We start from the raw sequence: 16264 nt of genomic DNA, 5'->3' as shown, positions 1-16264 counted from the left end.
AAAAATTTAATTACTGTTATCACTTTCGTACTCTATTAATCGTTTATTCCTGGTTGGTATGATGTCACTTTCATCACTCGATAGTACTTGATGCGATTCAAGTTCGATGTTAGATGAATTAGAAACAATTTCAGATCGGCGAGCCTTGGTAATGAAATCCGCAATTAACAATTGTGTTTGCTTTTTGATCAAATCTTTATAGACCTCCTCATATTGAGTTAAGCGTTTATTAATATCTCGCTGAAATAGGAGAGCTCGTTCAACATTTGGGTCATTTTGTAGAAAATGATTACCCAATTTTCGCCCTAATTCAAGTCCTTCACGGATGACTTTTTCTGTGAACGCAACTGGTTCAGACTCCTCTTCATCAGGATCACTGCACGATCATTTGTTTCATTAACCATGTCAACTAAATCATCCTCATCTAGTTCTTTGTCCGCCATTAGTTCTACAATATCTGCCTCAGCAAAATCCTCGAAACCTTTTCCTCCCATTGTATGCGCCATCTCCGTTATCTGAGAATATTCATGCTCCAATGGTAATCTAGAATTTTCACCTTCAACTACATCTGGCCATAATTTTTTCCAGCAGGCATTGAGCGTTGATTGCTTAATCTCGGTATATGACACTCCAACATGCTTAACACAATCTAAGATTGTAAATTTTTTCCAAGCATCCATAATTGGGAGAGATTCATCATTTTCTATTTGTTCTAAAATATACCTGAAGGTTCGTTTGATGTACAGTGCCTTAAAAGTCGAAATTATACCTTGATCTAACGGCTGCAATAAAGAAGTCGTATTCTTGGGTAAAAATACAACTTGCACATTTTCGTGTTGTAAATCTTGAGGATTTCCTGGTGCATTATCAATTAAAAGAAGGGCCTTAAAAGGCAACCCTTTTTTACTTAAATACCTTTTGACGTCTGGGACAAAAAAGTTATGAAACCATTCATTAAAAAGTGTGGCAGTAACCCAGGCCTTCTTATTGGCCATCCAATAAACGGGAAGGTTGTTGATGTTTATTCCTTTAAATGAGCGTGGCGTTTTTGACTTGTTAATAACTAATGGTTTCATTATATGATCGCCTGAAGCGTTGCAGCAGAAAAGAACTGTTATACGACTTTTCGCTGCTTTATGACCACTAGCTGATTTGTGAGCTTTAGCCAAATAGGTTCTTTCTGGCATTTTTTTCCAAAATAACCCGGACTCATCAGCATTGAAGACCTGGTCAGGAGTGTAGGATTAACGGCTATAATTTCAGCAAATTTTGCCGGATATTGTTGCGCTGCATCTGAATCAGCAGATGCTTGTTCACCTTTCAATCTTAGATTATGTAAAGAATGTCTTCGTTTAAATCTTTCAAACCAACCATGGCTTACAGAAAAAGACAGCTTCTTTTCAGCTGAAGAAGTAGATGGTAACTGATTCTTAATTTTTTCATAAATCTTCAAAGCCTTATTTGTAATTGTACTGGTATCAATTGGAATCTGCTTTTGAGTGGCGTCTTCTAGCCATATCATTAATGCTTTTTCCATATTTTCCATTGCAACATCTCTTACGTATGAAGCTGTGCTCATACTCGCAGAAGATCCAGCTGCTACACTTCTTCTAATGGAGTCTTCATTTTTTCTTATGGTCCTTATTGTGGCTTCATTCATGGAATAAAATTTAGCAACATCTGTTACTCTTTCTCCATTACGCAGACGACCTAAAATTTTAATTTTGCTTTCTAAAGATATAACTCTTCTTTTCATTTGTGTTTTTTTTTTTATTTCTTTTGGCATGGTAAACCCCCTAAAATTTTAATAAAATTATAAAAATGCTACAAAAACTATAATTGTTTTTCACTAACTAAAAGAAAAACACAATGATGTATACCTTTCTGCTGCTAAAAATTTACTGCACTAAATTGTAGGGGACAAAGTCTAAAATAACTTAAAATGTTAAGAAAACACGGAAAAAGACTCCGGCTTGCCTATCTGCCCTCGGCTCGCGCGCCTAAAAAGTTGAATAACGCGATGCCTTTTAGCGCGCCAAGACTTTGGCGCGGGCTCACGCCACGCTCATCAACTATCCCGGATCTTCTCGATCCGGGCCGGGGCAAATTTAAAAACCGTGTAAAAGTGAAATCGTGTAAATAAAGTACCGTGTAAATCGGAGGATAGGTGTATTATTATTATGATAGTGTGTAGCGCCTAGCATAATCTTTGTATTTGTATTGTTGTATTTCAGAGAGTTTATTTTCTAACGTTCGACTTATTATATTTCATAATTTTACGATAGGAGAACTAACAGAACTTCGGTGAAAGAACTAGGTAGCGTCATACAATCGATAATTTATTCAATGTCCTGAAGGTCGTTATGCAAAGATCACTTGACAAAATCTAAAAATCGGGGGAAAGCGGTGCATAGGATATAGGTTCGGTAGGCAGGAGAGTAGGGGTTATTTTGGGTTCAGGGGTCACTAAAGGATGAGGCACTGATGTCCAGGTTCGGAAGTGAGTAATAGCGAAGGATGATGTGAAATGTTTGTTGTTTAGGAAGGGAACGGCCGGATGACTAAAATCAATAGATGTGATACATATGTATGTAAGTGTGGTATATAGGATTATTTCACTCGCACCGCCCGAAACTTCCGCCACGCGGTGCTATATGATCCGATTTGTCGATGTTATCGTGTTCGGTCAATAATGATAATACGTGTGTCCTATTTTTATGATTATGTTAGAGAATGTGGCCTTGTGGGAATACGACCCAATCAGACCCGCATTCTCTCCAGGGGCAAACTCCTGAGCTCTACATAGTACTTACAAGGGAACATCTCGAAGTGTTAATCACCGATATCGATGAAACTTTAGTACATATATGGTACTATTCAAAAAAATATTTGACACATTAAATGAGTGAAAATCGCCCTTAAAGATGAGGATAATGAACATACTTGGTCCAATATCTTGAAAATTATTAGAGATGAAAGAATTGCGTAAACTGATGAATCCAGTATTTTTCAACGACAAAAGTTGAAGAATACAAAATTATTTATTATTTATTATTTTTTTATTTTTCATATTTGTTGTTGAAAAATTCAAAGTTCGTCAATTTATTCCTCAACGTCAACTATTCCTCTATCTCTAATAGTTTTGGAGATATTGGGCTAAATATATTTACTACCTCCAACTTTGAGAGCGATTTTCACACCTTCACTGTGGATGATTAATTATCGTTATAAACAAATACGCGTCGAATATTTTTTTGAGGACTAATATATATCAAAGTTTCATCAAAATCGGAGATTATCACTTGGGGATATTCCCTTGTTAGGTTTACTTTTCTTAGAATTATTTATAGTGTATACACTTTTCTACGAGACGGATTCGTGGTTGCCGAATTTTGCGTTGTATTTTCGGGAAGCTGCGGCGACATGACGAGACGGTCGTGTGGGTCGGAAGGGTGATGTTTGGCAGGGTTGGAGAGCAGATGGGGTGGAGGGTTCGAAGGAGTGATGGGAAATTCTCTGAGTCAGATGACCAGACTGAATCTGAACTTTTGAGGAATGGAAAGATAGAATATTGGAAGAAAATATGAATCTGTAGCAGAGGTTAGGTTAGGCCAAACTAGACAATCCAAGCTTGTCGCGGAAGTACTTTGGATAGATTCGTGATATATTTGAAAGGAGTGGATGACGGATAACCTTTCTTTTCGTGCAAGAGTGGATAGGATATCCTGTACCACTATCTTGAGACGTCTCTTCACGATTCTTTTCTGGGATGCAGACCTTCTTTATACGGATTTTCGTCCTTTGGTCGGAGCCACAGTTTTATGCCTCGGTACCTGGAAGTGCGCTGCCCGCTCGCTTTACCCTATCCCCCTTCACGCCATTGACAATCGCCTTGGCGTTTATAATTGCATGGGAAAATTTCTATACGCTACAACAGCCTGTGTAAGATTATTATAAATTATTTACAGTTTAGTCCGATTTAACCTTTCTCTTCTTCCGCTATTCTTCGAGGCAAAATGCTCATATCGTCATACTGCTTTGTATGAAATTCGTTCGTTCCTATATTTGTTTTCTCTTATCTGCTGATAGTATAACTGTCCAGTCGTTGTTTTTCAAATATTCTGATCTGAATTTATCGTATTGAGTGCATTCTTTTATTATTCCATTTCCTATCGTCACTGACCACTTCGAACTTCCTGCTAATCTAATTTATGCTACTATTGTAGTTGTTAGTGGCAGTTTCAGGTCTAGGTATTTGGTTTTTGTTATTTCTGTCGTGTTTTTGATATATTTGTATATTTCACTATAGGTAGATTTTCCTACTCTATCTTTATCTTCTTTGACAAGTTTCTCTAGTATTTCTGTTATCAATGATAATAACTTATCATTCTTTGGTTTACATTTATCAGTGTTGCTGTATCATTCACGTCACATCCATATTTGCTGAATTTGTTCTTCATCTGAGTGTACCAGTTTCTTTTTAAGTCCGGTGCTTCCCTATTTAATGTCTTCAACATTTCGTAGCATCTTCTTGGGCATCTATGTTCTTTGATGCTTATTAGTGTTAACCAGTAAATACCTCGTTTCAATATCTCATGTTCTAAATGTATTCTTCCTAATTCTACAATAGTCCAATAATATAACCTGGTGTATTTGTGGGCACAATAGTCTTTTTAGGATGTTTGTTTGTATTCTGTATTTCTGCTGGGTAACGTAAACTGCATATTCCTGCGCTGTGTAGTAAGGTTGCTATTACTATTGCTTCGAAGATTTTCATTGCTGTATTAAAGCTGTTGCATTGTCACTATCAGGGGCTGTAAACTGGATCTATTGTCATTTTTTCCTGGGATATAAATTGCTTTAAGACGGCACGCCAAGATAGGTATATGTGTCCACTTCTACGATTTTGCTATCGTATTTGATTTTTCTTGTTCCCACTTTTTTATTTGTTTTCCTACATATTAATATTTTTGTTTCTTCTGTATTTACTTCGAGTTTGTTTTCCATGCAGTATTTCTGTAGTGTATTAAACTTTTCTTGTAGGTCTATTGGGTTTCCTGTTATCACTAAGTCATCTCTAAATAGCATTTCCATTCTTTTCACAATTCCCTTGTGTCTGTTATTGATAAAGTATTTGTCCATGTCATAATATCATCAGTGAAAAGAGAGTTGAACTCAGGCTGTCTCCCTGCATGACTCCTTTGTTTATTTCTATGTTTGATGTACGCATATTATGTTTTAGTCTTATTTGTGCATTCGCTTTTTGATACAGATCATACATAGTCAAGTGCACGAGTACCCAGTGAACATTTAAAGTTGACTTTTTCGAAAGCAAAGCCTCATATGCAAAAATTTTATTCTACATTTTCGAGTTACTTGTTTATTTAAAATCACCCCCTTTTCGGTTGTACCACTAGTTACCGACCACCCTGTATGTATTCCCTTTCGGCCTCGCCAACACTTCTGTTATTTTAGATGGTTTGCTCAAAGATATTGTCCTCGCATGATCTGCTGGTTCAAAATCCTGATTCTCCTTCTGGTAGTATGTTATTACTCTCGCCCCATATGTTTATTCTCTCAGTCAGAATTGCTATAAATATTTTTGTAATGGCATTAGCTAGTGTTACACTTCTATATTTATTTGGGTCGTGTTTATTCCCTTTCTTCTAAAGCATTACTGTACAGGTGTTTCTTCAACTTGAAGATACTTCTCCTTTGTGTAGAACGCTGTTTAAAAGTTGTACGAGCACCCATTTCATTTTCTACGGTTGATATTTATAGTATTCGTTGATAATACCATCCGATCCTGGAGCTTTGTTTGCCTTCAGTTTTTCTAGGATTCAATCTAGTTTTACGATATCTCTGTCTTTGTCTAAGAATGGATGTCTTGCGTCAATTAAATGGTATTTTATATTTGTTTTTTGTCTATATAATTTTTTGTAAAATTTTTTCCACTCCTTTCCTATTGTGTTTTCTGGGACCTGTCTGAAGTTTAATTTCTTCACTAAGCTCCAGAAGTTTGTATTGTCCTTTACATTCGCGATCTCAGTTTGTATTTTATTGTGGTATTTCCTTTTCGCATGTTTAATGTGCTTCTGTATTGTTTCTATGTTTCTAAATGGGCTATCCTTGTATGCTCGTCTTCTCTTCATCTGAAGGTGTTTGATTTGCTCCTTAATTTCTCTCTAGCTTTGTAGCACTCCTGGTCAAATCATAGTCTGTTTTTATTATTTTGTATCTTATCCCTCTTTTGTGTATTGTCATTCCTAATTCTTTTATTTTCATAATTGTACTATTACAGTAGCTTTCTATTGGTGACTCTGTTTCTATTTTTTGGTTTGCCATTGGTATTGATCTGATTTGTTATTGTCCAAAATTAATTTTTCTTCAACTGACTCCTTTCCCTTATCTTCTTCCTTTGTTATCTTCCACTTGATTCTTATTGGTAAATGGTCCAAAATTTCAATTTCTATTACTTCGAAGTCTGCTATTCCTTATAATTTGTTTACATCTACCCAGGTCGTGCTTATTGTACTTCTGTCCATCTTGTTTATACATATACATACGTATAGTGACCCGCTCTACCTGAATTTCTTTTTACATTTAAAACTATGAGGCTAAGTTCCTCCATCATTTCACATAATGTCCTCCCTGCTCCACGTATTGTATTATCCTTCGTTTTCCTGGCACTTGCAAATTCTGTTCCTTCCGTTACTATTTCTTCTACTTGATGAAAATTTCCTATTCGTGAATTAGTCTCCCTTCACTATTATAAGTGTATGGATTTTGTTTTTATTTCCCTCAGCTCTTCTGATGTTTCCAGTAGGTGTTCTGCATCATTTCCCTTTATCTATGTATTGCACATTATGTGCTCTTTTGGTCTATTTGAATTTTTATACTTATCCATGTTTAGCTTAACCTTACTATATTTATTGCTACTATTATATTTGGATTATACAGGGAGAGGCATGAAAAAGTGTTTCAAATAAAAATTGAGGGCAACGCTAACATCTCAAAGTTAATATCTCGATAGCGGATGGAGCGAAAGACACGAGTTTGCAGTGTTCTGGAAACGTCTTAATGTCAGTCATAAGAATATGTAATAAAAAAGGCAGGTTCTCGTTTAAAAATTTTAATATGATCTTCGCAATATGTTTCAAGGTTATCGCAAGGTCAAATACACAAGAGTATAGTATGTTCTCTATGATATCCTGAAATTTTTGTTTGAAACATTTTTTAGTATCATTCATATTTTTCGAGATATTTGAGCGGGTCAAGATAAATACGCATAATCCTCCATTCCCATAAATTTTTCTTGTATTGCTTTACTTATTAGGCATTTATTATATATTTTTGTAGGAATGGTGGTAGTTGGACCTGTATTTCGGTCTTGAATGTTTCACTTAAACATATTGCACTATTTCTTATATATTCATTTAAGTATTCTATGCATAATTTATGCAGATTTCTTAGTCTATGTATGATCTAGAATATAAATTCTATTGTATTTGTTCTCTTCTTGTTCTTCCAGTATTTTTCTTTTCCTTCTACTGAAATAACCGGTCTTTAACTAGTCATATTCCCTTTTCCATATCATCAATTCGTTATCTATATGCAACTTTTGATATCCTATCCTAACTCTTTTCCTTTGTCTTCTTTGCTCTGCTGCATATACAGCTATTTCTTTCTGTATCTCTTTCTGCTCTAATGTTAGGCCATCGTCAATGTGTACTCATTTCTCCTTCCATCCTTAGTTTATCCTTTAAAAATCTTCTAGTTCTTCTACTACCTTATCTTTTATTTGTAGTCCATTGATGACGATGTTATTTTTCCTATCCCTCCTCTTATCTTAATTCTTTTTTCTAAATTCCTCCTTTCTTCTGCCCATCTTACCTTTTTCTCTTCTGTTTTTTTTTTCAAGCCTGTTAAATCTCTTATTATACCTGTTAGGTCTGTGTCCTCCTTTCTTACTACTTTTAATTCTTCTTTCATATTCCTCATTTCACTCGACATTTCATCCATCTTATGTATCAGTTGGCTTATTCTTAACATCACTGTTATATCAATCTCTGTTTTCTGTTAGCTTACTGTTTATTATATGTTGAGACCTTCCTCTTGTAGACACCTAATTTTAAATGTTTTCCTCTTTAAGTGAAACACATAAGCTTGTGCTTTAAATCTATAGAATCACTTATAAACTGTTAGATTGATAATAATTTTTGTTAGCTACATAAAAATTTCCATAATTAAATTAGTATAAGCATTCATGTTCTCGAGAGACTCCCCAATTCATTACCCACATGTAGTCGGCAGTTATCTTTTCTCTCTCAAAAATTAAGATAATGGTAACTAATATTTACAATAACATAATTTAAATATGAAATTAATAACTTGTTTGGTAGCTTTGTGCATCTATTTCCAACAATAGATGATGAGGCATGCAAAAAATTAATTTTGTTTGTGTAGTAGAAGAAAGTAAGTAAAACTCGTATGCAGTGCATAGAATTGTTTTACAGGTTTAATATTCTGCTCTAAAACTTTTTTCTTAAACAAATATGAATAGAATTGTATAAAGGAAAAATTAAATCAATTTGAAGAAAGAAGTTTTAGTTCAGAAATATAGCTAGTCTATAGAAGGTCAAAGTTGTTTTACATAGCTAATAACAATTAATGTTTCTGTTTAGCTGTGAGAAAATGAAACAAATTATATTATCACGGTACTTTATTATTGTTTACTCTCATATTTCAATTAAATGATAAGAATAAAAACTGTAAAATTTGAATAAAATCTTAAAAATACGATTTTCTTTTTAAATGGTATAAAAATCGAGTAGTTCATTTAGGTAGATTTACCTAATGGAGTAGGTAAACTTAATTAGTAATATTTCAGTGAACTTGTTACAAATTGAACTTCATTTTATGCAAAATTACGCATATTTAAAAAGCGTAGAGAAGAGGGTACGAATATGAGATAAGGTAGAAATATGAGACACCAAGATTTTGATCTGTGTACACACAGTACTGACAATTTTGACAATGATTGGAAATTAAGTATTATGAAGACTATAACACTCTTCCATAACAGCCATTGTCGTTCATTGTCGTTTTTTTTTTGTTCAATGGACGTTTTCCGTTTCGACCTTAACGGAAAGTTTCTGCATATGCATATTGAAGTGGAATTTACTTTGGTTTATTTTGTGATTTTCAAGGCAACAAAGGAGATAAATTATTCTACAGTAATCATAGTTTGAGAATATTAAAGAAGACTTGAAGTAAATAGGTATACTGTGTTTTTGATTGTGGTACAATGTCGGAAAGTAAAATGGCGAGTTGGTAGCAATATGTATGAGACTGTCTGACATTACTACCACATTTAAAAATTTATTACTAACTAATAAAATGAATTTCAATCACTCCTTCAGATGCCAAGTACAAAGTTAAATAAAGAAAAGAAAGGCCTAAGAAAGAATTACATATTCCGAAAAATATGACAGAAGCTCTCAAAGCTGTTAAACTGAAAAAATTTGGTCAGAGAGCGAAATTTACATTGCAGAACTAAATAACTGTGATCGCTTATTCAGTTGTTATATTGGACACTTTTATGTCGTTGAAACTTTTTTGTCAACACTTTAACGCAGTTTCATAACTGATTTCTCTCAAAAGAAACACTGTTTCATATTATGTACTACTCGAATTTCAACTTGTCCGATTTTGCCTTAATTTAGAAAGAGTAAAAGAATCAAAAGTTTCTGTAGGTTCACAATATTTATGTTTATGCAGCACATTTCACATGAAATTCTCTAAAGTTATTTGTTTGATTTTTTCATTTACAACTATTCTGAGACATCCTAGGTCAAAAAATAAAATGGATATCTTATATTCCTGCGCTCTTCTTTGCTACTGTTTGAAATGCAAAAAATTGTACTTTTCTCCTTTACTTTTATGCTTAGTATTACAAATAAACAGGAAAGGAAAAATTTGTTTTCACGTACTTACTAGTACGCTTTGCAAACATAATTGTTTACAAAAAGATGTGTCGTTGTGACAACTTACTGGATTATTGATAATGATAATTTTTGACGTGAATTGTGATTCCTAGATTACATTTCTCAATAAATATACCCACTTATCGTTATTTGTTTATTTAGATTTTTTTATTCCATGCACCTACGTGTAAATTTGATCCATATGCATTATTTATTTTAGTGGATTCTAAAGAGATTAGACAAACATGTTTCTATCTTTCTTTCTTTTTTTTTTTTGTTACAATAGGACGCAAGTGAATATTAACAAAGATGTACGGCCTAATTCTGGAAAATATGTCGGAGTACATACGACAGGTGTATGGGGAAGATAGATGGGAAGAGATCCGGCGACAAGCATCCGTAGATCAGCCTAGTTTCAGTGTTCATCAGGTTTATCCTGAGAGCCTTATACCCAGATTAGCGAAGAAAGCTATTCAGGTAGGAGTTACTTAAGATTAATTCTCATTTTACACGCATCGCGTACTCTTTTCTCCAGCACTAAAATTTTGTAACTTTTTTATTTTTACCATCAAATTTATTGTCGTATCCAACGTTACTTTTGTAGTTTTTCACCGAGTAATCAGAGCATATATTGATAAAAATAATTAGAAGACTGAACTTGAAAAATTAATGCAATATTAGCATTAAATATAGTTTGATTAATATATGATACTGTATTATGATATAATATATGATTATCTCATACTACAGTATGATAACATATGATATAATATATGATACTTATAAAATATTGGAAACATTATAAGTCTTTAAATAAGATAATAAGTGTAAATAAACGATATTTAAATGAATAGCCTTATAATTATTGGATAGTAACTATCGCAATTATGTTATAAAAAATGGTATTATGAACGATTACAAATATTCTAATATTAATTATACAATAATAAAAATAGTAGTGGTAGATACCAGAGAAAATATACGTATATTGCAGATATGTATTAATATGCATTACTCAGTGCAAAAAATTCCAGGTCAAATCGAATAATATACAAATTTTTCATTTATTCGATAATACCTATTTAGTCGCTTTCAAAATAATCCCCATTGCTTACAATACACTAATGCCAACGGTTTTTCCAATCGAATTGATGGTCCGAATACAGTGTTTGCGAGTTGATGCTCCGTGTACAAACGGAAATTTATGAAGAAACCAGAAATGTAGTGAGAGTGGGAGAGAAGACTACGGAGGTTTTCTGTCTAAAAGCAGGTGTTAGGTTGGGATGCTCTATAAGCGTGACATTGTTTAACATATGTATACATGGTGGATTTGGAGAAAGAAGTAGGGAGGTGTCAGTTTTAAGTATTAGTGGTGAAGAGTGAAGGAAAATTGAAAGATATGATGAAAAGATTCAGAAAATATATGGATAAAAAAAAGCTGACATTAAGCCTAGAAAAATCAAAGGTATTAGTGTGTGAAGAAAGAAGAGGGAGACAGACGAGAAGAGAATGAAAATGGGGAGAAAAGAAAGTGGAAGAAATAAAAGGAGTAAAATATTTAGGATATATTCTGCAGAAAAATGGAGGGGCGGAGAAACAAATAAGAGAAGCAGTAAAGAAAACAGTTGTGGCTATAAAAAGGACATGCAGTACTGGGGAAAGAATATTTAAAGATGATTATCGAAGAAGAATGAAGATGTTCAATGCATTGGTGGGAAATGTGGCACTATGTGGAGTGCAAATATGGGTATAGAGGAGAGAGAGAAGAATGGATAAGGTGTAAAGGAAATATGTGAAGTGGATCTTATTGTTAGATTTTTCACAGAATGAAGCAGCTAGAAGAGCAACGAGGTATCAGGAAAAGGCGAGGATGTCGAATAAGAATCTGGTGATAGAGTGCACAAAAGAAATTGAGAAAGAGAAGACTGATAGTGAGAGAAGTAATGGGAGAAGAAAAGAGTAGAACTGCTAAATCAAATCAGAGTAAAAGGGGATGGCGCAGGGAGAGTAAGAGAGGAAAGAGGGGGACTAGCAAAAATAGTAATAAAAATGGTGAAAGTAAGAGATAAAGAGGAAAATAGAGGTGTCAGAATGTAATACGTACTATAAAAATATACAGACTGAACTGGTGCCGATATTTGGAAGAAAAAAATGAAGGAAGAGGAGAAGAAATTAATAGCTAGGCTTAGAGTGGGAAACAGAATGGGTAGAAGGTAGCACTGGACAAAGGAAGAAATGTGGACATGTAGAATATATAAAGTAAAAAAGGAAGATATACGACCCATACTGGTAGAATGTGAGGAAACGAAATGTAATAAAGAGATAAAAGAAGTGCTAATACACAATAGAAAGGAGCTGCAAGAAATGAAAAGAGTTGTGAAAGTTAGACGCAAAAATTATAATCAGAAAGAGGAAACATAAGAATAGTAATAAGAATCAGTCATAAAGAATCAGTATAAAAGATAAAGAATGTATAAAAGTGATATTAAATATACAATAGTTAATAGGAATATGGCATGTAAGAATGGAAAGCAGAAAGGCAACATAAAAGTGCAAAAAGCAGTATTTAAGGTTATGCGTTGTATTATATGTACAAAGAGTAATATGTACATAAGTACATAATATAATGGATAGAACTAGACTTAAGAAATTAGAAATGTATTAGGAAGATGACAACCGGAAGCCATCCTAAGGTAAAAGGCAGGCATTAAGAATATTAAATAAAAAATTAAATAAATAAAATCTAGTTTATTTTGTAGATTGAATCACGTACTTACTTAAATACCCCATGACACCTGACTGACCTGTCGGTAGAAACTCTTTGTATACCACACCATGATAATTTAAGAACGAGTTTGTCCTGGAACTTTTTGAACAGAATTGTGTACATGTAACAGATACAGATAATAAGTATTATTTAATAGGTAAAGATTTTCATATTTTAAGAGAATGATTATGCCGAAATAGTGTGCAATATAGCTCTAGAGCCAGATAAATTTAAACTTATGCAACTACGTTTTCAAATTAGAATTAATATAAAATTTAATGCAGATTTTGTCAATTTAGATGTACAGTAGTGTCGCATTAGCTGACCGCGGTTGAGACCATATCTGACCAACTATATGAAGGGGTAGAGTTCTAGGAAATCCCAAGTATGTTTCTTTTCCATTGAGTGCGAGTAAGATACGGATACCTGATACGAAATATCGAGGTCCTTGTTTGTTTTAGATACGTAACGCCGGAGATTCACTCCACGAAGCCAGTTCTAAGAACTGGTGGGGATAGCGATGGTTAATTAATTGTAAGAAGGTAAATTCTAGATCAGCTAACGCAACACTACTATACTTATTAAAATTTAACATACATATATTGAAAAAACGATACATAATTTGGACCATGTAATTAGGGTGAGTCATCTTTTTGCTAGTCACAACTAGTAAAAAGTAATAGAGAAAAAGTTAAGTAGTTTAAAGCAATCCGTTTTTCTATGAGAAAATCTTTTCTGCTGATGTAACGGTGCGTCTGCATATGCCGTTACATGTAAGAAATACCCGGGAATAGGGTGGGCACAAAATTAATCAAACGCTGCTAAATTCTCGCAAATACATACAGTATGTCAGGTTTATCTCAGAACAGTGAAATATCTCGAAAACTACGAATGATATAAAAACATATTTCAGACGAAAGTTATAGGGTATAGAGGGCTATACATATATTATTATGGTATTTGTTTGACCTTGCAATAACTTTGAAAAGCCCTGTTAAGGTCACATTTAAGTTCTTAAATAGAAATGTAAGGAAAAAAGAATAAACAGGCGCGTATTTGAGGTTAAAACTAAATTAGTGTGGGTTCGCTTGGTTAACCGTTACTCGGTGACTCTCTAAGCGAGACTGCCTTTCCGGCTAGGAGAGCCCCTTTGTGCCGTCGTTCCCAAAAAGGCGTCACCAAGGGCCTCGAGGGTTGGTCGCCGATGTTCGTGGTGGCTCAGTCTCGGGCCCGATTTCGCCTGCTCCTATTACAATGAACATCCGGGCTGGTCGCCCGAATCCCCATCTCGACTGCGCCCTCGATTTCTCTTACAGAAACGTATATTTTTGACATCGATACGTTTTCAAAACATTGCATACTTGCGGCTTTTGCGTAAATTGTTATCGAGATATCAGCCTTCAAGTTTTACATGCTGCTGACATTAGTGCTATCCGATGTACAGCGCGCAGAGGTTGCTCGGTCGGACTTTGTAGCCGATTTTGTGTGTGTGTGTAAACTGTTCAATTTGATGCACTATTATCTCGTAAAGAACACTGAATTTGCAGTCATCGGAAAGATTCGATAACTGTGATTTTTTATTATTGGAGTATTTAATAGGATTTCTCAACACTTATTCACTTACATCTGTTGTCTGTTTTCCTTCAATATGCTGTTCGTAGAAAAGTATACAGCTACCCATTCTTCTTAAGAAGTCTCTTTCTACATTTTTTAACATTTGTGGAGTTATTCTTCACTTGTGTCGGTGATTCTTCTTTGCAATTCGTGAACATCATTTACGGGTGTATCATAAACAATTTGTTTTAAATATCCCCAGAGAAAAAAGTTGCACGAATAGTATTTTTTTACCGAAGTTATATCAATCCATACAAACAATTTTGCTTCGACTACTGTGGCTCCCAAGGTTGCTGGACTTCTCAGTATGCGATGCGATATTCAGCGCTAATGACGACGGCATGTAAAACTTGGAAACTGATATCTCAATAATAATTTACGCAAAAACCACAACTATGCAGTGTTTTGAAAACGTCTCGATGTCAGCTACAAGAATACTATGAGAAAATCCGTCCCGAAGACAGTGAAGCGAGCCACTTGATGCCGGGCTCAACACACACAAGGATCGGCAGGACCATTGAACGCGCACTTTTTAACGAATGACGCTACAACACCGCGGACATAGTCTTTGTGGAAAATACACCATCTCGATTGTATAAAAACGTCTCAATTAATTTTATGCCTACTCTACTCGGGTTCAGAGTATTTCTGACAATACATACTCAAAAATATACGTTTCCATTTAAAAATTTAAACGTGACCTTTACAGAGCTTTTCAAGATTATTGCAGGGTCAAACAAATATCATAAAAATATGTAACCCTCTATACCCTACAACTTTCGTCTGAAATATTTTTTTGTATTATTCGTAGTTTTCGAGATATTTCACTGTTATGAGATAAACCAGACATACTGTATGCATATTTTATGGAATATAGTGCTGGTTGTTGAAGGACTGTTCAAGAAAGACTGACTTTCCCAGGCGGGGAATGAAAACTCTTTAAGGGGAGCTTTTCATTTAACAGCAGTAAAATGAAACGATACTTCTATATTTTTTTTTGAGAAAACTATTAACAATACAAGATTATTATTTTACGGGTATATAGATACATTCATAAACTACACAAGCAATTTTTTTTGGTTACTTTTTCCATTCTTATATCAAATTGTATGCAATTGTTTTTATCCGCTTCGACGATGAAACCATTGTTGGCGGCCAATGTAGCACTTGTTACAATCATCAGAATTTAAAAATAAAAAAAGTTCCTTAAAGTTAGATCGTTTGTGCTGGGATTATATCAATGTCAAAGAGAAATTATGGAAAATTAGACATGTTGTACGGTTTCGAACACAAATTGCCTTTTGCGGTGGATAAATTAAGTTTATATTGATTAAAAGAATATTATAAATAAAAAATAAAATAAAGATCAGAGGTATAGTCCCTAGAGGAATGTATAACAAATAAAACAAGTTTTGTTTGAAGTTGATTAGTCAATGTGTTATTGAGTTATCGTGCACGCCAATTTAAGAAACATGGTTTAAAGAAAAACGCGTTTAAAGTTTTCTCTGGTATACATACACTACCGTCCATAAGTATTTGGACACGGAATAATAAAACGGAATAACTTTTTAAAAATTGGGCCAAACGACTTGAGTTTTTTTGAGAAGTTAGAAAGATTAATTTACTAGATTACGTGTATAAAAAATTTTGAAAAAATTGCAATCGGAATCGCGAAGAAAATAGCGAAGGTCGTTATTGCAACTTTTTTATCTGAGCTCGTAATGAAAATTTTAAAAATACGTTTTGTAGATCTATGTCAATTATACACACGCTGAAAATTTCATCGAAATCGGTGGATGGAGAAACAAGCGACAGGCATCGAAATATGTAAGAATCTTCAGATTTATTAGTTATAGGCGTGAAATAGTGCGATTTTCACAATCTTTAACCGTTTGTA

The 16264-nt window shown here is 34.0% G+C and overlaps 2 protein-coding genes across 2 annotated transcripts in view; one reads left to right on the top strand and one right to left on the bottom strand.

Annotated features, from left to right (window-relative positions):
• Nucleotides 1-305: 305 nt before the first annotated feature.
• LOC108572214 (tigger transposable element-derived protein 1-like) lies at nt 306-1786 on the bottom strand. The gene is made up of 2 exons (XM_017934449.1): nt 1274-1786; nt 306-1226 (listed from the first exon to the last, which is right to left on the bottom strand). Exons 1-2 carry the CDS (start codon nt 1784-1786, stop codon nt 306-308), a joined length of 1434 nt encoding a protein of 477 aa, XP_017789938.1.
• Nucleotides 1787-10295: 8509 nt separating this feature from the next.
• Nucleotides 10296-16264, top strand: part of LOC108573023 (soluble guanylate cyclase 88E) — a 70511-nt gene continuing 64542 nt past the window's right edge. The window contains exon 1 of the mRNA XM_017935416.1: nt 10296-10463. Within this exon, the coding sequence (XP_017790905.1) occupies nt 10296-10463 (168 nt within the window). The remainder of the gene's footprint in view (nt 10464-16264) is intronic.

The sequence above is a fragment of the Habropoda laboriosa genome, unplaced genomic scaffold, assembly GCF_001263275.1.
Source record: "Habropoda laboriosa isolate 0110345459 unplaced genomic scaffold, ASM126327v1 scaffold16, whole genome shotgun sequence".
Lineage (NCBI taxonomy): Eukaryota > Metazoa > Arthropoda > Insecta > Hymenoptera > Apidae > Habropoda > Habropoda laboriosa.
The sequence above is the reverse complement of the archived record's forward strand: the minus strand, read 5'-3'. Positions and strand labels throughout refer to the sequence as shown.

Excerpts from the sequence above, each read along its gene's own strand:
- LOC108572214 (XM_017934449.1), bottom strand. The coding sequence starts at position 1,786 with ATGCCAAAAGAAATAAAAAAAAAAACACAAATGAAAAGAAGAGTTATA. Across the intron at positions 1,227-1,273 it reads ATGCAGCGCAACAATATCCG|GTCTTCAATGCTGATGAGTC; the intron begins GCAAAATTTGCT and ends ACTCCTGACCAG.